Source organism: Rhineura floridana, chromosome 3 (genome assembly GCF_030035675.1).
Source record: "Rhineura floridana isolate rRhiFlo1 chromosome 3, rRhiFlo1.hap2, whole genome shotgun sequence".
Taxonomy (NCBI): Eukaryota; Metazoa; Chordata; class Lepidosauria; order Squamata; family Rhineuridae; genus Rhineura; species Rhineura floridana.
Genome location: NC_084482.1, coordinates 11467859 through 11491134, shown reverse-complemented (window position 1 = coordinate 11491134; position 23276 = coordinate 11467859). Strand labels below are relative to the sequence as shown.

Below are 23276 nucleotides of genomic sequence, written 5' to 3'. Positions count from 1 at the left end.
TATGACCAATGACCAGGAAAGATGGGAGATGTAGTTCAGCAACATCTGGAGGGTCAAAGGTTCCCCACAACTGACCTAAGTGGACTTTTCTATTAAGCACTGGGTTTTTTTAAAAACAATATATATATATATATATATATATATATAACACAGATTTGCAACTGTTAACATTGAAAGAATGCTTTTTAAAAATTATACTGTTTCAAAATGTTTCAACTTTTTTTTAAAAAAAGTACACTCATAGCGTACTTTTTGCTGTTCACTTTGTTCCAGGGATCTGTACTGCATATCACAAAAGTCGCTTGAACAGCAAAGCCGTAGGGCCACCCAACAGCAATGGCAGTTGTGACTATGGGATTTTTTGTATTAATATATTTTAAATTCTGTTTTAAAGATGTTTTAGAGCAATTTTAGCATTTTTTGTTTGCCTCCCTAGACTCCTCCTGGGAAGAAGGGCGGGATGTAAATTTAATAAATAAAAGTGCAGATAGGATTGCAGTCTTAGCCTTCAGAACACTTTTCTCCTCTATCTTTATTCTCTTATGGGGGAAAATCATGGGACAAAATTTAGCAGAAATATGGCTTTGGGGAAAGTTTTTAAGAACATGGACACACACACATGTTACTGTGTCACTGAGTAGCATCGTTACCTTAGGCACGTATCCCCATTTCTGAAATGTGCTACTGGACAATCTGCTGCTGAGCCATGGCTTAATTTAAAAATAAAGAGGTGAAGGAAGAATGTTCTCGGACTACTTCATTCTGAAGTATTACAAGCCCCATGTGAAAGTCAGAGAAATCCCCTCCAATGTCCGTGATCCAGTTCTTTGTCAGCCTGGCGGGGGGCTCGCTTACTAGGGATGCCATGCTGTGCCTCACCCCCACGTTCCTGGGCTTGCATTCAGTTTTGTACAATGCTCTTGGGAGGGGGGGAGGTGTACTGCTCTACTCCCAAGCCCCATTCACAAAAGGTAATCCAAAAGATTCAACGGCATCAAAAGCCACTGGGAGATCCAGCTCAGCCAGCAAATGCTGCCATTCAATGTGATCAAATGCTTTTCCACGGTACAAAATTTTTACATATTTTAAACATGGTTAGTACATGATTTCACTTTGATGTGTTTCCTGCTTCTTCACAGTGTCTGTTTTTTCAAATTAAATGAAGTAGCTAATGCCTGGCACAGCTGGAGTGAGGTGGGTGGACAGAGTGTTTCAGTAGCACAGGATTCAATCCTAAACGTATATTCACAGAAGTATGGTCCATTGAACTTCCTTCCATATAAAGGATTAGGATTGCAGTCTGAATCCTATGCATATGTTTGCTCTAATGGCAGAGGTGACTATTTACATCTGCCTGGTTTTTAGGAGGATGCTGTTTCCTGTTTCTTTTTCAACAAAGAAAAGGGTTTCATAATAGCCAACTCTTTTTAATTTCTTTAAACCCTGTGTAGTTTAAAACCATCCAGGTGTAGTGAGCAAGTGAGCCAGCTTCTGAGGTCACTGAAATGCTTCTCCCAATTGGGTTAAAAGATAAAGAAAGTGAAAAGCATAAGGGAATGGGAGAGAAGATTTTAAAAAGATGTTTAATTCTATGCAAGATGTAAACTCTAGAGGGGAAAACAAGAAACAGCCACTCTCCTGTGATAAAAAGCAGTTGTTCAAATCTGTCTTGGGAGTAAGTCCCATAGATCCAAATGGGATTTCCTTCTGTGTAAACCTGCCTAGGATAGGAGGATGCATCCTACATTCAATTCAAAAGAATTATTAACTACCAACTAGGGATGGGGAAGAAATTAAATTCAGTTCTCATTTAATTCGCACTTTGCAAAACAATACGCAAATCAAAAGCGGGCTATCCTTCAAAATTTGTTTTTCTCCAGATTTTTGCAAGTAAGATGTACAAAAAGGCAAGTGGAAAGTGTGCATATAAGTGTATATATTCATGAAAACAACAGACATACATGCAGACATATTAGGGGAAATTGCTTGCAGAAATATATCTATGTCAAAAACTTCATAAAATGCACATTAGAGAGATGGTCCAGCGAATGCCCCCAAAACTGATATTAATAGTCTAGAAATGTTTATTATGGGATATTAGTACAAAAAGCAGATGAATTTGCATGAGAACTTTTTTTAAAAAAATGCAAATTGCTGCAGAAGTGTGAATTTAAGATCAGAACAATGAGAAACTGAGAGCACTGAAATTGGTCCCACTCACCAATGAGAATAGATTACAGTATTTTAAGGGTGTAAGGGAGGACATGATGGAGGTGTATAAAATTATGCCTGATATGGAGGAAACGGTCTCATCCAGTGAAGCCAACAGTGGGACTTTCAGCACAGACAAAAGGAGGCACTTTTTTCACACAGCACATAGTTAAAGTATTGAATTCACAACCACAAAATCTGCTGAGGGCCAACAACGTGGCTTTAAAAGAGGATTGGACAAATTCATGGAGTACAAGGCTATCAATTACTACTAGTCATGATGGCTATTTATTGCCTCCCCTTGTACCAGAGACAGTGTGCCTCTGCACACCACTTGCTGGGGAACACGAGTGGAAAAGTGCTATTTCTAGTGTTGTACCAAACCGTCTGCCTGCCCATGAAAGGGCATTCCATCTTTTTGCCTCAGTCACTGAGGTTGTTAGAATTAGGGATATACCAGACCTCAGTTTTTCTGCTGGAGACTCCGGCATTTGGGAGCGCTCTCTGGTCTCCAGTCAAATCACCCCCAAATACCTGAACCTCTGGCTTTCCAGACTCCCACCCAGCCGTGCATGCGTGTTTGATGCATAAGCCAAAGGCTCTGGCAGCCCCTTCCCAAGGGAGCCCTCCACACTCTCTGCTTGCTGGGAAGGGGTCTGAAAGGGTCGCTGCCTCCTCTCCCTCCCTCCTTCCCGCTCTGTCTCTCTCTCTCACTCAGCAATCAGCAGCCTCCGCATCCCTCCCTCCCTGGACCCGCCTCGTCCTGCCCCCTCCTCCTGCTCAGAGCCCGACACAAACTTTAACTGGGGACTCCCTCGCCCAAGAAGCAGTGCGCAGCTGCAGTGGCAGGTGAAGGATCACCTGGGCAGTGCATGGGCAGACAGGCAGCTGTGCCATGCGGGGCTCCCCTGAGCAGCAGCGGCAGTGGGCTGGAGGGTGACAGCAGGTAGTGCAGCCAGGGTGGTGGTGGCAGCTGAGTGGCTGACAGGATGTGGCTGGGGCTGGATTTGGGAAGGTGGCATGCCCCCCCACCTAAGGGCCCCCACCTGCAAGCTGCCCTGCATGTGCAGCCTCTCGCTATGGCAGCGAGTCAGGTGTCAGGAGCACTGGAAATTAAAGTTGTCTCAGTGCAGTGGGTGTTTGGCTTACTGCTGCAGCAGTTCTGGGGCAGCAGAAGGGAAACCTCCCTCCCTTCCCTCCTGCTGTTTTTGAAGCAGAAATGGGAATGTAGAGTGACTGGGGGTGGGGTTGAGACAAGCATGTTTTACTTCCACTTCTGGACCAGTATGCTTCTGAATACCAGTTGCTAGAAACTGCAGAAGGGAAGAGTGCTATTGCCCTGAGGTCCTCATTGTGGACTTCCTGCTGGCATCTGGTTGGCAACTGTGAGAACAGGATGCTGGACTAGGTGGACCAGTGGTCTGATCCAGGAGGATCTTTTTATGGTCTTGAAGAGAGAGGAGTTGATGTCTTCTGTGTCTCAGGCTACAGTCTGAACTAGAGAATGTGTGGGATGGTGGTAATGCTTGTTTTATATTTGAAGTAAGCATGATCAGCTGCCAGAATTTATAATGCCAGCCGGGAACATAACAAACACTTAAACTTCTGTTCAGAACTGACACAGTCAGTATTTTGAACCTAGGTATTTGTATTTGAGTCTGAAAAGTGTTGTAAAAAGTGGTCTTAATGAGCTGTACTGCTCCTGGCCTTTAATTTTTCACTATTGGAAATTGTCTGATGTATCAGATAAATGAAAGATGTACTACTTTTTTTGCAATTATTTTCAATGTTGCAGCTATTTTATTCATTTATTTGTTTTTTGATCTCATGCTATGAAAACTAATGGAGAGTTATAATAAGGTGAAAGGTTTCATTTGGAGAACCCAACATTCATAAGAGAGATATTTGATACAGATTTGTTCTTCCTTGAGGTATTTTTAAGACTCTTATTCATACAGTTAGAAGGATTTTGTTCATAAAGTACAGTTGGGAAAAATTAGAACTGAATCAGGAGATATATATTCCGGATCTCTTTATCGAGAATAAAAGTGCTTGATCTTCTAGGACAGGGCTTCCCAAATTGCGGTTAGTGGGTCCCCAGAGTCTACAAGCTACATTCAGGTGGTCTGTGGAATGCTGGCATTAAATACTCATATTGATTTTTAATTGTATTTTTATTACTTCTTTTATATCTTATATTGGAGGGGTTCTTAAACTGTGGTCCATGGTCTACCTTCAGGTGGTCTGTGCCATGCTGGCATTAAACATTCAAATTGATTTTTAATTGTATTTTTTATTGCTTCCTTTATTTCTTATACTATATTGTATTATATTACAGTTTCAATTCTATAGACTTTATTTCTATGTAAGAAATTTCTATGGAAGAAATAAAAGAAGCAATATAATACAATTGAAATCATACAGCATCTAGCACAGCACAGCACAATTGCTACAACAGACAGAAAAACCATTAAGTGAGCTGAAGGTGCCAAAAAGAGTACAATGAAGACACCTGCTAATGTCAATATGCAGGGAGTTCCAAAGCTGGATATACTGACAGGAGCCTTTGTACCTCGTCCATCACTAAAGAGCTTACAAGAGCAGAACAAGAGCAGAACAAGTACTATGTGGCACCTGTAACATGGAAAGCACACCTTGAACTTGGCCTTCTGGCAAATCAGCAACCAGTGCAGATTTGAGAGCAGAGGTATTATGTGCTGATAGGGTCTCACTCATGTCAGCAATCGTGCCACAGCATTCTGCACTAACTGCAGCCCCTGGGTCATATTGTGCTGCATGGGGATTTCTGTGACCTTGGCTGACTGGCTGCCAGGATTTTTTTAGTTAGTTAGGTTTTTTTGCATCCTGACTGGTTGTGGGATGCTGAGTTTTCTGCCTTACTCATAGGAATCTTGTTGTGGTTGGTATGGTATTGCATTTAGGAAAGCATCACTGTCTTTTCTTTTTCTTTTTCTATTTGCATTTCATTTACCTTTATCCTCACTCCCTTTCATCCATAGAAGCGACAACAGTGGTCCATGAGCACCGCTCAACCCTCTTAAACCCACTGATGATGCACCTTGTTGTTTGTTTCGTGCCCAATAGTGGTAAAAGAGAATTCATATACTAGGCAGCATGTCTGCAATTGTTGTTCCCAAACTGCTGCCTATGAAGGTAGACCAAATCATGTGTGCGTTCTCTCTGTCAGTTATGTTCATTGGAATTGGGTTAGCTGACAAAGTGAGTTTATAGCAGCCCACAGGGGAGACAGAAAAGGTGGAGAATCTTCTTACTCATTTCTCAAACCTCCTTCTGAAGTGAAGGGTCAAATCTGTAAAGCAATTTGTAAAGCAAGGCATTCCAGGCAGGGGGTTGCCAACCCTACTTGGATATGGATATCTTTGCAGAGGATCCCTAGTCAAGGTTTACCTACAACACAATCCAAACCATATCTACTGAGAAGTAAGTCCTATTGAGTTCTATGGGGCTTAGTCTCTTAGTAAGTGTGTTTAGAACTGCAGCCTTCGGGGGCATCCATCTTTACTCCTGAGTGCTCCCATCTAACTTCTCACAACACTAGGCTCCTTTCTTCCTACAATGGCCTTCTGGTTGCTGGCCTGGCCTGAGGGTACTTAAACCCTTTTTGCCAGAAGCGAGTTGGCTAGATTAAATGTTCCCTACCCAGGCTTCATCTTTTAACTAAGATTTCTATCTTAATTTCCAATCAGAGAAATGTTTTTGTATGAATTTTATGTGCCAAGCAACTGTGGTTGATGCTTAATGTATCATGCTTAATGACATCACTTGGGGCCACCCTGTGATGTCACTTGGACCCACCCTGTGACATCACTTGGGCACACCCCGTGACATCACTCAGGCCTTCCCCCAAAATCTCAGGGTTTGGGATGCTTCTGACCTGGCAACCCTAGTTAGAATTCAGTTTTAGTGGGTGTGAGATGGAGCTTACCTTATCACTGAGAGGTGGCCAAGGGTGCATGTGTGTGCTTTTCTTTGCATTTTCTCTCCTGGTTGCCTGCACTGAAAAAGCTGAAAAAGGCCCATGGGAGGAACTATCTCATAACATCTTCCCCAGGAAGCTGGCCACCAAGCACCTGAGACTGGGATGCTCACTGGTTTTCTTTTTAAAGGAAGGCCTTTTAATTAAAAAAATACTTTCTCCTCTGTTAGCATTCACTTCATTTTTTTTTTAAAGTAAGAAGGCTCCACTTTAAGCACCTAGCAGCTGCCAGGCACATGGTAGGCAGCCTTCCTACCTTCTCTTATTGGTCTGGTTTCTTTAGCCTGGTTTTGGGACTACTGTTGCCCTGATAGATTACATGTGCTGGCACATGCTGCAGGGAACATTGATCTTCCATTTTACATCGACTTCACTGACCCATGGCCAAATTCAAAGTGCTGATTTTAACCATAAGGCCCTGAATAAAAGTCTGGAACCAGGAGAATGTAAGGGCTGCTTTCTCCCTTGTGAATCTACTACTCCCCAAGGCTCTGCTCCATATCCACTTCCCACTGGGCGTTACCCAACTAAGAACTACTCCAAGTTGACCCATTGGAATTAATGACCCTAAGTCAGTCATGCCCATTAATTTCAGTAGGTGTGTTCTGAGCAGGACTAACACTGGATACAAGCCGCTTTCTGAAATGTGGTGGGTTAGGGTTACATGACAAGGCCTTCTCAGTGGTAGCACTTAGAATACAGGATTCCCCCCCCCAGGTTCTCTTGGCCTCTTGCGATAGGTTTTAGGAGTGAAGATCTTTGTTTCAGAGGGCCTTTCAAATAGCAGAAGATCTTTGTTTCAGAGGGCCTTTCAAATAGCAGAAGATCTTTGTTTCAGAGGGCCTTTCAAATAGCAGAAAAGCAAAGAGCACCACAGGCATGGACAGGAAGACCCTCGAAGTGCCGAGCCAGTAACCAGCCACGAGTGGAAATAATTATTATTTATTGTAGCCTGACATGTTATGGGTATCAAAAGACCTTTTATCAAGGGCAATCTGTAAAGATACATATGAACAACATTAAAATCAATTATAAGATGTTTGAAAATATCAACTACAATACAACGTTTATAAATTTGTCTATTAAGAATAAACAATGTCAAGATCTGTAGGCTGTAGGCTGGCTCATGAGCTGGATCAATGAGGAAAGGGAACAACTGAAGTGAAACATAATTAAAATAATAACAATAATAATAATAAAACTTCACATTAAAATTACACAAAATAGTAAATACACCCCAACTTGGAAAATTCTTACAGAGCTTCTCTAAACTGAAAAAGCCTGAACTAGGAAAGGAAATGGAAAAGAATACAGAGGTGTATACGTCACGCACTGCTATCTAGTTAATATAACAAACAGGAGGAGTAACTTGCTCTTGAAGGAAGACAACACAGAAGCATAAAAACTTCACACACCCCTGAAAATAAACATGTACACAAGATGTAAATGGGAATCTGTTAACACCTGTTCTAATTAAAATAAACCAGACAGCTGGAAGTAAATAGAAGATCATACTGGGAGAGAAATCCTTGTGCAAGTACCAGGCAACTATCTATCTCTTCATATTAAAAAATACACACACACACACACAAACCTGCTGGAGTTCTTAAAAACATGTGACTCATAAAGAAAGGAAGATGAGCATTGTCCAAATAGGTGAATGTAACCATATACTAATGGCAGAAGAGTAAGAAATACCTGAAGGTATATGATGCTAATCTTAATAGACATTGATGTTACTTGTGAATAAATGCACACACACTAACACCCCTACAATCAATGTTCTGTTTCACGTCTATAGACACCTCCCAGAACTTTGGGCTATAAAAGCTACTGGGGATCTGAGGGAATCCCAGCATCACTCTCCAGGAAGTCATAGTGATGAAGGTTCTAGGCCTCACCCTCTTCTGCCTCCTCATTGTAGTGAATGCAGCCAGAATTATGAAGAGATGTGAACTGGCTCGGATTTGTAAGCAGCGAGGGCTGGACAGATACCGTGGCTACAGCCTGGGCAACTGTGAGTTTGCAATTCCTTTCTCTTTCGCTTTGTCACTTCATGTTGTTTTAGGGCACAACTGAAGTGGAGACTTCTTTTCAGGAAACAGTCCACCCCCACCGCTTCTAGGTAAAATGTTCCAACTTTCATTAGACTTTGAAAGAGAGAAACAGGGATAAGAATCTTCACTCACTGCAGTTCTACACAATGGTAAACCAAACCTAACATTAGCCCCTAGTAATATGCAATTGAATAATGAAAAGTGCTGGCTATGTGGAGTGGAGGAAATTGAGTCAGTTGTGAGGAACTTGGGCCCTCCACATATTGCTGAACTACACCTCCGTCAGCCCCAGCTAATCTGACCAACGGCCAGGGAAGATGGGAGGTGTAGTTCAGCAACATCTGGAGGGTCAAAGGTTCCTACACCTGACCTAAGTGGACATTTCTATTTAACCCATTTAAAAAAAAAAAACCCAAAAAGAATAAATAACAGATTTGCAACAGTTAATGTTGAAAGAATTTTTTAAAAATTATTCTGTTTCAAAAATTTTCAACTTTTTAAAAAAATCTAAACTCATAGTGTACTTTCCCATGTCTACTTTGTTTCAGGGATCTGTATGGCATTTCATGAAAGCAGATACAACACCAGAGCTGTGGGGCGACCCAACAAGGATGGCAGCCGTGACTATGGGATTTTTCAGATAAACAGCCGCTGGTGGTGTGACAATGGAAGGCGCCCAACAGCCAATGGCTGCAAATCCTCCTGCTTTGGTAAGCAACTTGATACTATAGGGATAACTAGCAAAAGGTCCCTGCAATTTCCCAAATAGGTTGGATCTTTTTTTAAAAAGAAGCTTCTACTGTTTCATTCTCCAGTTACCATTTTCCTGTTTTAGTCCAGAGTATTGATGGGGGAGACATTTGATTCACTTCACATTTAAAGATGAATCCACCTAATTTGTAGCTTCTGAAAAAATACAGGAACTGAAACACAGCCATCCTTTGAAATTCAGTTCTCTGATTTTTGCAATATAGTTCTCCAGCCAAGTAACGCGTAAAATGCATGTAGTAGAGTAATGTGTACATATAAATGCATATGTCAGAGAAAATCATACAAAAATGCATGATATTTGGGAAAATTGCTTGCAAAATGTGTATATTAGGAGAAATTTGCACTAAAATGCTAATGAATTGTCATGAGGACTTCTTTTTTAAAAAATGCACAAAATGTGGAGACTGAACTGAAAATTGGGAAAATTAGATACCGAGGGGAACCAAACTTGAAAAGTGAGCCTTTCTTGCTTCCTTGACATCATCTAGCATGGAGGGCCTAGGAAGTGCAGAAGGTAAGGCCAGCCTGCTTGGTGGACCCAGCTTATCACAAGTTCACTGAAGCAGCAACTGGGGATGGACAAAACTATCATTTTCAGTTTCTATTTTTCTTAAATTCACTTTTCTACATTTCTGCACTAGTTTATTTAAAAAAAGTAAGAGTCTACATGGGAGTTCATCACCATTTTAGCATGGATGTCTCCTAAAGTATACACTTTTGTATGCAATTTTACTTAGTATAATGCATTTTTGTATGTATGTTATTTTCACTGATATCTGCATTTTCATGTACACTTCCCCATAATGTATACATTATTTGGAGAACTGCATTGCAAGATTAGAAGAAGTGCATTGCATTACATTGCAAAATTAGGAGACAGATATATTTCAGTTTTCATATTGTTTCAGGAAGGGAGAATGAAATAATTTCACCTTAAATGTGAACCAAATTCAATTTCTCCTCCACCCCTAGCAACAACTGCGTCTTACTGGAGAAGGAACTAAGAAACATCACTTGTTCCCCAGCTAAGGATTTTTGAAAAAGAAACATCACCTGTCCCTTAGTTAAGCCATTCTTAATAATTGCATTCTACTCTTTGGGCTCATTAACACAGTGGTTTACTGTGTGTTTGGTGCTACTCACATCTCCTTTAAATTTGCATGGTTCAGATGATGTTACCAGCAAACAGATGCTTTATCCCTGTAAATCCATACTAACCCAATCCACTGATAATACAGAAAGTGTCGTGTCCAGGTTGAGGCTCAGGAACCAGACCAGTTGGTGAAAGCAAATCAGTTTTTATTAAAGTGATATCCAGACAAAGACTACGTCGTCTCATGAACTTTAACTACTAAACATAACCTGTGACAGAGGAGAGAGTTGACAGAACAAGGAACCACTACTTCCCCTGTCCCTTAAGAAGGGGGCAAACAAGTGCGAATTCTCTCACTCCGCCTCAAAGTGCCCTCATCCACACCCCACATTCCCCCTTCTTTTGCCGCCTCTTTTGCTGTCTCCTTGTATGTGGTGAAGGGGGTGCCACCGCCCCCTCCCCTCCTGAGAAATCTGACTCAAGTATGCGGGAAAGCAGGGGGGCAATGCTTAAACCATCTGGCTGTTTCTCCTTGCTTTTTCCTGGATCAGGAGAGGGTTGGATTCCTCCTTGCCCTCCCTCCTTCTCCAACTCCACCAAGCTCGGAGGGGGAGGAGGCGTGGGAAGCTCATGGTAAGAATCTATGTCTGTTGGACATTCAAGGTCCTCGCTCCCAGACAGTTCTATCTCTGAGATTCCCTCCCCCTCTTCTGCTTCTCCTTCACACGACTCTGTCCGAATGACCCCCTCCCTCTCCTCATCATCTGAAACTTCAGGGCCCCAATCCTGCATCCTGACAGAAAGGGGAGGAAAAACCATCTTCACTGCGCTGAGTTCCTCCTTGCAGATGCTTTGCTCTGATGCTTTTAGGTGGGTGTGTCAATCATTCCCTTTTCCACGGCCACTATCTCCTCCTCCCTTCTTTCATTTCATTTCTTGTGGGCTGGCAAGCAACTTCCTCCATTCTGCTGGGCTTTTTTATGTTGCTGCAAATGGTGTCATTATTATTCTTTTCCCCCTAACTTGAGAGCAAAAACATAACACTGCTCAAATAAAGATTTGTGTTTCAGCTGTATCATACCAGTGAAAATATAAATAATTGCACTTGCAGGTTGTTGTTTTCAAAATGGAACCTACTGCAGCTTGTTCTACTGAGCAATCTTGATTGCCATGCAACCAGAAGGAGTGGAAATGTTAAATTAGAGGGCGTGGTTAAATTAGAGGACATTGAGCCCTTACTGTGGATGGTGCAAATAGAAAATGGAAGTAAAAACAGTGTCTTTAGTAAAAAAAATAATGCTCCCGTGGGGATAAGCTATTTGTCTCCAAATCCATTTCTTGAACTGAGGTGGGGGAGCATCATCAATGCAGTGCCCTCTTCTCCTCTCCTTTCCCAGACAGGATCTTTAGCCCTCCATGATTACAGCAAGAAAAGAAAGCATTTTTAACCTTTCAGCCATCCATGATGAGAGCCAGAATGCTTTGAGTGATGCAAATTAATTACATGAGTACCCAGTGCTGTTATGATTACTACAACTGATGTTGAGGATCCAAGACACACTGTACACTTTAATGGTAGCTCATTCAAAATAATATCCTCCATATCTTGGGATAATGCACAAATGTCTCAAAAAACAGTGATCTTTCACGCGCACTTGTATTCACTAAGTATGTGCATAGCCCCCCTTCCTGTCCCATGGCTCCAGTTCAGGGGGGTCTTCAGGTCAACCATTCCTGGGTTGTCCTAGGGGCCATCCCCCTGCCCTGCCTCATATCTGCTCCTGAATAAGTTCGGGGTCAGGGCTACTGTTCAGTTAGGGTTTTAAAACTAAAATTAAACATATAGCAGGGACAGCAGCAGGAAAAGGAGACCTTGTGTCTCCTCCTCCTCCCCAAAAAATGAAATGGGGGACATTCTGCAGAGTGCTGTGATGCCTCCCCCCACAATCAATGCCTCAAGAGAGGCATTGGAGAGGAGGAATTGCAGCACCCTGAAGAATCTCCCCCTCCACTGGACAGCTGATCAGCACAGGGGATGATCCTGCATTAGTGATGCTCTGCAAACTGCTTTCTAAAGGAAAACTGCAGAACATTACCTGCACCCTGCAGAATTGACCTCTCCACTGAACAGCTGATCAGTGGGGGGGGTGATTCTGCACTGGTGATGTTGAGCAAGTGACTTTCCTTTAGGAAAACCACTTGCACAACATCCCCCTTACTGTGCAGAATTGCTGAGGGATCGATCCTGGAACAGAGGGACATAGGAAGTGCACTGACTGCAGCAGGTGTCCAGAATTTCTGACAGGATTGTCTCCTTGTCCTATCTGGAGATGCCAGTGATTGAACCTGGGACCTCATGCCTTCAAGGCAGATGCTCTACCACTAAGCTATGGCCCTTAATGCTGGGGGGGGGGGGAGTTGGCAGGCAGGAAGCTATGCCTATTTTCCCAAGGAAGACACAGCTGGGATCTAAAGTAAGTCTTCAGCTTGCTTTCCTGCTCTGCCTACCTCTTCTTCTTGTCCTACATCACACCCCCAACAGCCACGGATTGCTCTGGGTCATCCAACCTATCCTGTCATGATCCATGGCTGTCTGAACCCGACTCTGCCAAGGCCCAAGTGCCTCCAAAGAGGCCTGATTTGCCTCAGGCCTCAGCCAAACACAGAGCACAGCCCTACTGTCCACTATAAATACCCTCTACACACATATAACCCTAACACAGGGGTGAAGAACCTCAGGCCAAACGTGGCTTTCCAGGCCTATCTATCCAGCTCTCAGGACTTTCCCTGGGCCAGTTCCCCCTCACCAGGCCATGCCTTCTCTTCCCAGCTCTTCTCCGTGCCATTGTCAAGTGCTTTTGCTCAGCCAGCCAGCATAATCTCTCTGACTTAACCACCTCCCAGACCCTGTCCTGCCACCAACTAAGGGACACTCACTCAAGCAAACATTTTCCCCTCAGATGCAAAAAAGTTAAAGTACTGCAAATGCAGCACAGTAGCCAGAGAGGGTGGTGGAGGCCACTTTGTGTGCCAAGTGCAAACACAGTATACACACACACATGTTGTCATCTTTCACCTCCATAGTTCTTTATCTCCATTCTGCTGCTGCCTCCTTCTCCTCCTTTATCCATGTTTTGCCCTCTGGCTCCTTTTTCCCTCCACTCCATTCTTCACCACCACTATCCATTTTTTAAAATAATTGTTTTCTCCACTCCACCCCGTCTCACTCTCCACCTCCTCCCTCATCGCCTCCTGCCCATCCACAGAGCATGAGGAAAGAGCGACACTGCACAGAAGCCCAGTTTTAGGAACATGATTTTTATCCACAAATCAGAGGAGCAGAAGACTTCCCCTGCTCCCCCCCAAAGTAACGCCCAAAAGTAATTCTGGAAAAGTTACAATTACTCAGCAAAAGTAGTAAAATTACTCCTAGTTCTATTACAATCAAAATGTAAAGGAATTACCCACTCGTTACTCAAAAAAGTAATGAATTACAAGTAATTTGTTACTTGTAACTAGTTACTTCCAAGCTCTGCAAAAGACCACACCCAGGTTGAAGGGTCCAACAAGCTTTATTTCATTCTGGTCAGAAGAGGTGCAAGGCGATAATTCGCAAAACAAGCACACCCCTTATGGGAGGGTGCTACACTTTTATACAATGCAAGCAAAAATTCATGACACATTCTAATTGGCCCCCTAATGCCATCCTGCCACCTTTCCATTGGTTCATCTTCTAACTTATGCATGCCCATCATTTCTTATGCACCCAGCACATTAATTTCTGCACCCATATCTGCATTCCAAGCTAGCCATCACACAACAGCTTCCCAGCATGTATTCTTGCTGATAAGCTTCAGCAGGACATGTAACTTCTCTAGGCCTTGTAACATTTAGTTTTTCTTAAAAACGCTGGCTCTTGACTCATCACTTGTTCCTGCAGCCCACAAAATGGAATCCTCCACTCCCTATCCTGCTGGTGTCTGCTTCCTCAGCATGATCCCTGCAGGAGAACATGCTGGAGCTGCAACACCCATCCCCTTAAAGCTCCAGATTGCTTTGGGCAGACCGACCCAACCCACAGTGATCCAGGACTGTCTCCTCTCAACTTGGGGGAAACCTGGATCCATCCCGATTGGCCTGATTCGATTCAGGATTTGGGATTTGGCTGAATCTGTTGCACAACCCTAGAAAGGAATTAACAGTTCTGGGGCATTTGCTAGACCATCTCTCTAACATGCTCTTCCTGACATATTTTTATCCAATATTTTGCAATATTTTGGTGTTTGCTTCATGGTGTTGGAAATAACCATTTTTAGAAATCCACAATTACCTTTTTTTCTTTCTTACAATCTTTCAACAGCTTTCCTACGTGATGACATCACAAATTCCATTGAGTGTGCTAAGAGAATTGTCCGTGACCCCCAAGGGATGAATGCCTGGTGAGTTCTTCTCTTGCTAACATCCCACTGCTTTTAAGATTCAATAACAGCTTAGCTTTCAATTGTGGCTGGACAGGGAAAGGTGGCTTTCACTAGGTTTCTATATAGCTAGCAGCTTAAGATGATTCCTCAGTAGGCATTGATGATGGCTAAAAGATGTTGCCTTGGCTTTCCGTGGCTGGTGGCTACTAGCAGCAGTTAGTATCTTTCCAGGTGGAGATTTAAGGAAACAGTCTGGAAACTGAGCCAATGTGGAGTAGTGGTTAGAGTTTTGGACTAGGACCTGGAAGGCCAAAGATCAAATCCTGACTCTGTCTTTATTTATTTAGCACATTTGTATAAAACCCCATAGCCAAAGCTCTCTGGGCGGTTTACAATAATTAAAAACAAATATACAAATGTAAAAAACACATTTTTAAAAGCAAGTTAAAAACATTAAGTTTGTTGGGTGACTTGTTAGGGCTAATCACCATCTCTCAGCCTAACCTACCTCACAGAATTGTTTTGAGAATTTGAAGCTGTTTCCTCATGCCCAAAAAGAATAATTGCAGAAAAGCACATATCTTTAAAAGACGCATTATAGCTCAGACGTCACTCCCACTGACTTCAGTGGAGAATACCCGCCCCCCGGGTAAGGACAGATAGAATTGCAGTCTTTGCCTTCAGAAAGCTTGTGTCCTCTTATAGGAAAGGATCATGGGGCAATTCTTAGCAGAAATATGCTTTGGGGGTATGTTTTAAGAAGACACACGCACACATTTCAGAATCCTATCTTGTGTTTGCGTACTGAAGAGGAAAAGTCGAAACTATATGTCAGTGAGCACTGAAAACACATAGTTTGGCCCTAAATTCTTGTGGCCTTTGACTAAGCAGTAAAGATTTAGATTTGGCCTTAAATTCAACTGCAGGCTGTTAAGGAAGAAGCAGCTTATTGGTGGTACAGTTCTAGGGTTTTCATCCACTATTTCATCCACATTTCTACGCAAACTGTCCTGATCTCTAATTCCAGAACTAATATGTTCTACTTTGGATTTTTGCACAGTTCTACTTTGGATTTTTGCACTTTCCCCCATTTTCTCAGCTTTTTCTTTAAGTATAAAAATGTGTATTTCAGGTTAAAATGCAGGGGGAAATACACTAAAAATAATGAAAATGGACTGCCTTCAAGTCGATTCCGACTTATGGCAACCCTATGAATGGTAAGTGGTATTCAGAGGGGGTTTGCCATTGCCTCCCTCTGAGGCTGAGAGGCATTGACTGGCCCAAGGTCACCCAGTGAGCTTCATGGCTATGTGGGGATTCGAACCCTGGTCTCCCAGGTCATAGTCCAACACCTTAACCACTACACCACACTGGCTCTCCAGTGTAAATTGTATGCAGTTTTTAAAAAATAATAGTAGTAATAGATTAATACAGAAGCAGGATGGGATGGGCTGATGGCTGTAGACACATGAAACTGACATGGAGTGGAAATAGACTGATTCATCCATCCCTAACAGATCCCAGTTTCTGGAGACTAGCATAAAGAGGTTACACTGGTGGAGAGTCTCTGATCTTGTTCCATGACAAGGCCATTGGCCATGTTTGCTGGAGCTGAAAAGAGTTGTAGTTCGGCAACATCTGGAGGGCCAAAGTGTTGGCGCGTGCGTGTTGGTACAGTCCAGAGCAGCGACTCTGGAGCTGTGCAGAACCAGAAATAATCCAGGCCAAGCAAAGTTCTTTGTAAGAGTCTTTTACTGACAATAAGTTTCAAACGCAGTCCTCTCTCCATACAACTTTCCCCCACACTAGAGCTTCTGCGAGAGCTGCTGTTATCAGAGCGGTTGCCCTTGCCAACCATCTGCTGGCCTTGAGGAACCTGGCAACCCCTCTTGCTCTGTTTAACCCGTTTATTGCAGGTTTCATTCTCCTCCGAAAAAACCTCTGTCTGTGAGTCACATAGATTGCACTACTGGCCAACACAAAGTTCCCCAGAGGGTGGGAATTGGAAATCTTGCTAGAGGGGCATTGTGGGGTGTGGATGGCTAGGCTCTGCATTGGCCACCAATACTGATCGTGAGCAGAGATGGATGAAGAACACCACCTCTTACTACAAATAGATTGCAAGGGAGGAGAGACCAGGGCACAAGACTTCATTTGATTCTCTGCTTCCTCTGGGCCAGTCAAGGGCACACATAATAAAGGGGAAGGATGGACCAGCAGCTGATGGTGATGCCTCACTTGGACATTTTCCTAAGCTTTTAAAGGAGATCCATCTCACCCATAGCGATCCACAGAACAGCCACGTGAGCCTTTTTTCTTCATTTGTTGCTCTCACCGTCACTTTTAGGGTTGCTTGGCGGAAGCATTGCAAAGGAAGAGACCTCTCGCGGTGGACTCGTGGCTGTGGAGTCTGAGTTCCATGATTCTGAATGAGACCCAGCCTTTCTCTTGATTTCCCCTTTGATGAACCAGATTCCTCTCCCTCTACATTCAAAACTGAGCTGCTTCTTTTTATGCAAGCCTTTGTGCCCCAGAAGGTAGAATGAATGAGGGTGGAAATGTATGCGGGGCTGGGCTGTGATTTGCTTGAGGTTGTGGGCTTCTCTGCTTGAAAATCTTCAATAAACTGAGCATAATAAAAACTCTTTTCCTATTTGATGGGTGAATGGGGGAGAAAAGAAACCCAAAGATATTGCTATCAAACACTGCTTCCTTCCCCAATTCCACTGAGTCCTCCTTGGTGATCAAGCAAGCAGAATAATAATAGTAGTAGTAGTAGTAGTAGTAGTAGTAAAATACCATCATCATCAGGAGGTAGTTTCTGCTGTGTCATAATGCCTGTGCAATAGCCTCCAGTAACCAGCATGGGCAGGGTGATGAATCATTTATTTCTATCATACCTATGCTGGTCTCTGGGAGCTACAGTCTGTGTGGGTGCAATGACACAAGTTGATCTTTGCTTGGTCTTTACAAAACAGCAAGACTGGTTTCCCCACGACATGCCCACCTACCCCACACTTGTGACATCAGGTATGGGGCAGGTACTGATCAGCAGTTTAAAGTGAGCTCCTGGTTGTTCTTCTGCTGGGGCCAGGCCAGCTGAGAGACAGTGGGAGAGCACCTTGCCCCAGGAGAGGGAAGTGGTTTCAGTGGAAATTGATTTCCCCTCAAGGGGCTGTTTGCAAAAGGGCTTTCAGACAACCCCACGCTGCTCTTCGAACCTCCCGACACTGAAGCTGGAGCCCAACATGCCCTTAGTCCAGTGGTTCCCAACCTTTATGAGTGCAAGACCCCTTTTAACAGCTCAAAGTTTTGTGACCCCCTCCACACTAGTTGTAATTTTAGTCTCTGTTAATTGAAAAAATAGTGCGTGGCAAAATCACATCTCCAAATAAACCTTTCCATAAAAAGTTCCCTGCATTTTCTTTTCTTAATGCAAAGGTCCAAGCAAATTGGTATCCCCCCCCCACAACAGTCTGAAGATCTACAGTCCTGTCTCCCAACACCAGTGGGTTACAGTGTTGGTCTAAGATCCAGGTTCAAATCCCCACCCAGCCATGGAGCCCACTGGGTGACCTTGGGCCAGACACAGTTTCTCAGCCTGACCTATCTCACAGGGGTGGTGTAAGGATCAAATGGAAAGGGGGGGAACTATGTGTACCACCTTGAGCAAGGTGGAGGAAAGGTGAGATATAAATGCAATAATAATTAAATAAATAAATACATTTCAACTGCAGTACTCGTTCTGAGTAAGAGTGTCGTCAGCAGCAGCAGTGTGAGGAGATGGGAGTCGGTGATAGGGAGTCTTCTTCTTGGTAGCTTCACCCTCAGCCTCCTTTGGCATTTGCCACATCTTTTATAGGCAGATGCCTGCCCTTGGCATGTCTGAAAGATGCTCTGGCACTTCAGCAAAAGTCCTCCCTTCTCATTTGGAACAAGGGGAAGGTGTCATCTGCAGTGGCAGTGGGGAGCAGACAGAGTCCAGGCAGTGAAGACTTTTAAAAAAAAACAACAGATAACTTCTTTACTGGTTGAGGCCCCCTCTGGATTACTTTGTGGCCCCCCTGGGGATCAGGGCCCCTAGGTTAGGAACCACTGCCTTAGTCCATACATCTCTTGCCTTGGTCCAAGTTCTCCTGGATTCTCACATGACACATTCTCTTTCACCAAGTAGCTCAAGCCTTTTCTCCCCAAAGCCTAATTATATATGAACCATGGAAATAAGGTTACTCAGCTTTACCACATCTGCGGTGACCTAGAAGGCTCCCCCATGGGTTCAGCGGCTTCCATGGCCATGCTGCACAAATTAACCTACTATGCACTAGCATGCGTAGCACTTCAAATCCAAAGGGCTCTGAAAAAAACACACTTAGATCACTGGAGGAGCCCTTTGGTAAGAGAACAGCAAACTCTATGGCAGGTGAATCACAACTAGGGGTGGAAGGATCTATCCATTTGGGTTTGCTCCGGTTCCATTTTTGCAGTCTTAAATTCACTTCGCATTTCAGTAACCATTTGTAATTTAAAAAAAAAATGCTCATGAATAGTCTTCAGCATTTTTGTGCAAATTTCTCCCAATTAACACAGAAGAACTAGGGATTGTGGGGAAATGGGGCTTAGGAGATAGAAATTATGCAGGAGAAAGACTTACTGAATTCTGTGAAGCCAATAATTTTCTTGCAAACACATTTTTTGCACAACTGAAAAGATGACTGTACATGTGGACATCACCAAATGGTCAATATAGGAATCAAATTGATTATATAACTGGTATCAGAAGATGGAGAAGTTCCATACTTTCTGCAAAAAAAAGACCAGAAGCAGACTGTGGTACAGATCATGACCTGGTCATATCGAAAATCAGAGTAAAGCTGAAGATGAAGAACAAAGCAATCATAATTTCTTTTATTTATTATTATTTGATTTATATCCTGCCCTTCCTTCCAGCATGAGCCCAGGGCGGCAAACAAAATCACTAAAAACACTTTAAAACATTATAAAAACAGACTTTAAAACAAAACAATTTTTAAAAATATTTTTTTTAAGCTTTGAAGACATCTTTTCAAAAAAGGTTAAAAAACATTGTTTTTTAAAAGAGGTTTAAAAACATATTAAAAAGCAATTCCAACACAGATGCAGACTAGGATAAGGTCTCAACTTAAAAGGCTTGTTGAAAGAGGGAGGTCTTCAATAGGCATTGAAAAAGTAACAGAGATAGCGCCTGTCTAATATTTAAGGGTCGGGAGTTCCACAGGGTAGGTGCCGCCACACTAAAGTTCTGTTTCCTATGTTGTGCAGAATGGACCTGATAAGATGGTATCTGCAGGAGGCCCTCACCTGCAGAGTGCAGTGATCGACTCAGTATATAAGGGATAAGACAGTCTTTCAGGTATCCTAGTCCCAAGCTGTATAGGGCTTTGTACACCAAAACTAGAACCTTGAACTTGGACCGGTAGCAAATAAGCAGCCAGTGCAATTCTTTCAGCAGCGGGGTGACATGTTGGCAATACCCTGCCCCAGTGAGCAGTCTCGCCACCGCATTTTGCACCAGCTGCAGCTTCCAGACTAACCTCAAGGGTGGCCCCACATAGAGTGCATTACAGTGAACCAGCCTGGAGGTTACCAGTGCATGGACAACACCAGTGGTCATGCTATCCAGGTCCTGAAACGGCCGCAGCTCTTACCAGCCAAAGCTGGTAAAAGGCACACCTAGCCATTGAGGTCACCTGGGCCTCTAGCGACAAAGATGAATCCAGGAGCACCTCCAGACTACGGACCTGCTCTTTCAGAGGGAGTACGACCCCATCCAAAGCAGGCAACTGACCAATTATCTGAAATCGGGAACCACCAACCCACAGCGCCTCCGTCTTGCTAGGATTCTGACTCAGTTTATTGGCCCTCATCCAGCCCACCACCAAGTCCAGGCAGCGGTCCAGGGCTTGCACAGCCTCTCCTGATTCAGATGTTACAGAGAAATAGAGATGGGTATCATCAGCATACTGCTGACACCTCACCCCAAATCTCCTGATGACCGCTCCCCAAAGCTTCATATAGATGTTAAACAGCATGGGGGACAAGATGGTACCCTGTGGCACCCCACAGCACAACTGCCAGGGGGCTGAAAGACAATCACCCAATGCTTTTCATGGCAAGCCTTCTTCTGAAGCTGAGAGGCAGTGACTGGCCCAAGGTCACCCAGTGAGCTTCATGGCGGTGTGGCGATTTGAACCCTGCTCTCCCAGGGCATAGTCCTAGGATAGGTAAAACTTACCATGGGGGAGGAGAAGGGGGAGGGGGAGGGCAGAGAGGAGGGGGAGAAGGAGAAGAAGGGGATGGGGAGGGGAAGGGAGGGATGAAGGAAGGCAGAGGCAAGAGGCAAGAGGGAGGGGATATGAGGAAGGACGAGGGGAGGGCAGGTTTGATCATTTGCATGCTTTTTGAGTTCAGTGGGCTTTACCCCTGTGCAATCATGCTTAGAATAGGTGAAACTGACCTGGGGGAGGGGAGGGGGGAGGAGGGCAGGAAAGGGAGGGGGAGGGGAGAAGATTGGGTAGGTGGGCACTGGGCAAAGGGGAAGCTCTTTTCCTTTCCAAAAGGAAAACACTGTGAACATTATCATTCTTTTTTAGGGTTTCCCCCACCTTTTTATTCTACAGCAGGGACATGTAGTTTCCCACCCAAATTTAAACCAAAGCTATCCTTGGTCACATCCACACCAGACTGTTATTTCACTTGAGCCAGTCATGGCTTCCCCACAGAGTCCTGGGAAGTGTAGTTAGTGAAAGGTGCTGAGAGTTGCTAGGAGAGGCCCTGTTCCACTCACAGAGCTTCAATCAGAGTGGCTGACTGTTAAACCACTCTGGCCACTGGAGCTCTGTCAGGGGAATAGGAGTCCCTCTCAGCACCCTTCACAAACTACACTTCCCAAGATTCTCTGGGGGAAGCCATGACTGTCTCACTTGAAATCAAAATCTGGTGTGGGTGTGGCCACCTGATTAGCCAAGACAAGCATCTGTGACTCTGACTTTTAGAACACTGACGGTTCTTACTGAGCATGCCCAACATTATCATTCAGTTCAAGCCAAAATTTCTTAAATTAATTAAAAATCAGCCAGGCATTTTAAAAAAACTTTTAAATTGCAGAAGATGGACAAAGTATGGGGCAAGGTCAGTATTAGGAGTACAGGTACTCTGTGAACATGGCTGATTTTTAATTAATTTCAACAGATTATGAGAACTCTGACAGAAAAAAAGTCCAAAAGGGGTCTGGTTTTTCTCTCTTTTTACACTTTCAACTCTGTATTCTCTCTGACTGTTTTGTGTATCACCATGAAAATTGACAGGATTGTTAAGCAAACGTTTCTGAGTTCAGGACTATAAGTTCTGTAAGGTTTTGTTTTGAAATGAGCTTATGGAAAGCATCAAAATGGCCTGGGGGCATTTTCAATTTAACATTGCAGAATGCGAAAAATCCCTGCTGACTATAGTATACAGCCACTCTTGTGGCTGTATAATTACAATAGTTACTGTACAGAAATAGAAAAGGACAGCAAAAATGGTAGAACAAGAGCCCTATTCCAAAAGATTAGAGAAATGAAAGGGAAATTTAAACCAAGAGTAGGGATGTTGAACAATCAACAGGGAAACACACTGACTGTCCAAGATAAAATAAAAGGAAGATGGAAGGAATACACTGAAGAACTCTATAAAAGAGATGCAAAGATGAGAGTCATTCATGGAGGAACCGTATGATGAAGAACCAGAAATTTTAGAATATAAGGTGAAAATACTTGGAAGAAACAAATCACATGGCATACCAATAGAATTGCTACAAGTTACTGAGACTGAATCTGTCCAAATTTTGACAAAAATTTGTCAACAAATATGGAAAAGAAAACAATGGCCCGCAGACTGGAAGAGTTCAATATACATCAAAATTCCAAAGAAAGGGTATCCCAGGGAATGCAGTAATTATCCAACTATTGCCTTAATATCCTATGCAAGTCAAGTAATGCTCAAGGTTCTGCAACAAAGGCTCTTCTCATATATGGAGTGAGAAGTGCCAGATGTCCAAGCTGGGTTTAGAAAAGGAACAGATACCAGAGATCATATCATATACGTTGGATAATGGAACAGACCAAGGAATTTCAGGAGGAAATCACCCTGTGCTTTACAGATTACAACAAAGCCTTTGACTATGTAGATCATGAAAAACTATGGAATGCTTTAAAAGAAATGGGGGTGCCACAGCATCTGATTGTCCTGATGCGCAACCTATTCTCTGGACAAGAGGCTACTGTAAGGACAGAATATGGAGAAACCGATTGGTTCCCCATCAGAAAAGGTGTGAGACAGAGCTGTATTTTATCACCCTATTTGTTTAATCTATATGTAGCACATATCATACGGAAAGCAGGATTGGACCAAGATGAAGGAGGTGTGAAATATCAATAATTTAAGATATGCATACAATACCATACTACTAGCAGAAACCGGTAATGATTTGAAATGAATGCCGTTGAAAGTTAAAAAGGAAAGCACAAAAGCAGGACTACAGCTGAATGTCAAAAGATTAAAGTAATGACAACAGAAGATTTATGTAACTTTAAAGTTGAAAATGAGGACATTGAACTTGTCAAGGATTATCAATATCTGGGCACAGTCATTAACAATAGTCAAGAAATCAGATGAAGGCTAGGACTGGG

General features: G+C 43.3%; 1 protein-coding gene across 1 annotated transcript; it reads left to right on the top strand.

Moving 5' to 3' along the window:
• Positions 1 to 8077: 8077 nt before the first annotated feature.
• Positions 8078 to 17247, top strand: LOC133382037 (lysozyme C-3-like). The gene is made up of 4 exons (XM_061621695.1): positions 8078 to 8246; positions 8835 to 8996; positions 14511 to 14589; positions 16919 to 17247. Exons 1-4 carry the CDS (start codon positions 8111 to 8113, stop codon positions 16983 to 16985), a joined length of 444 nt encoding a protein of 147 aa, XP_061477679.1. The 5' UTR covers positions 8078 to 8110; the 3' UTR covers positions 16986 to 17247.
• Positions 17248 to 23276: the final 6029 nt, after the last annotated feature.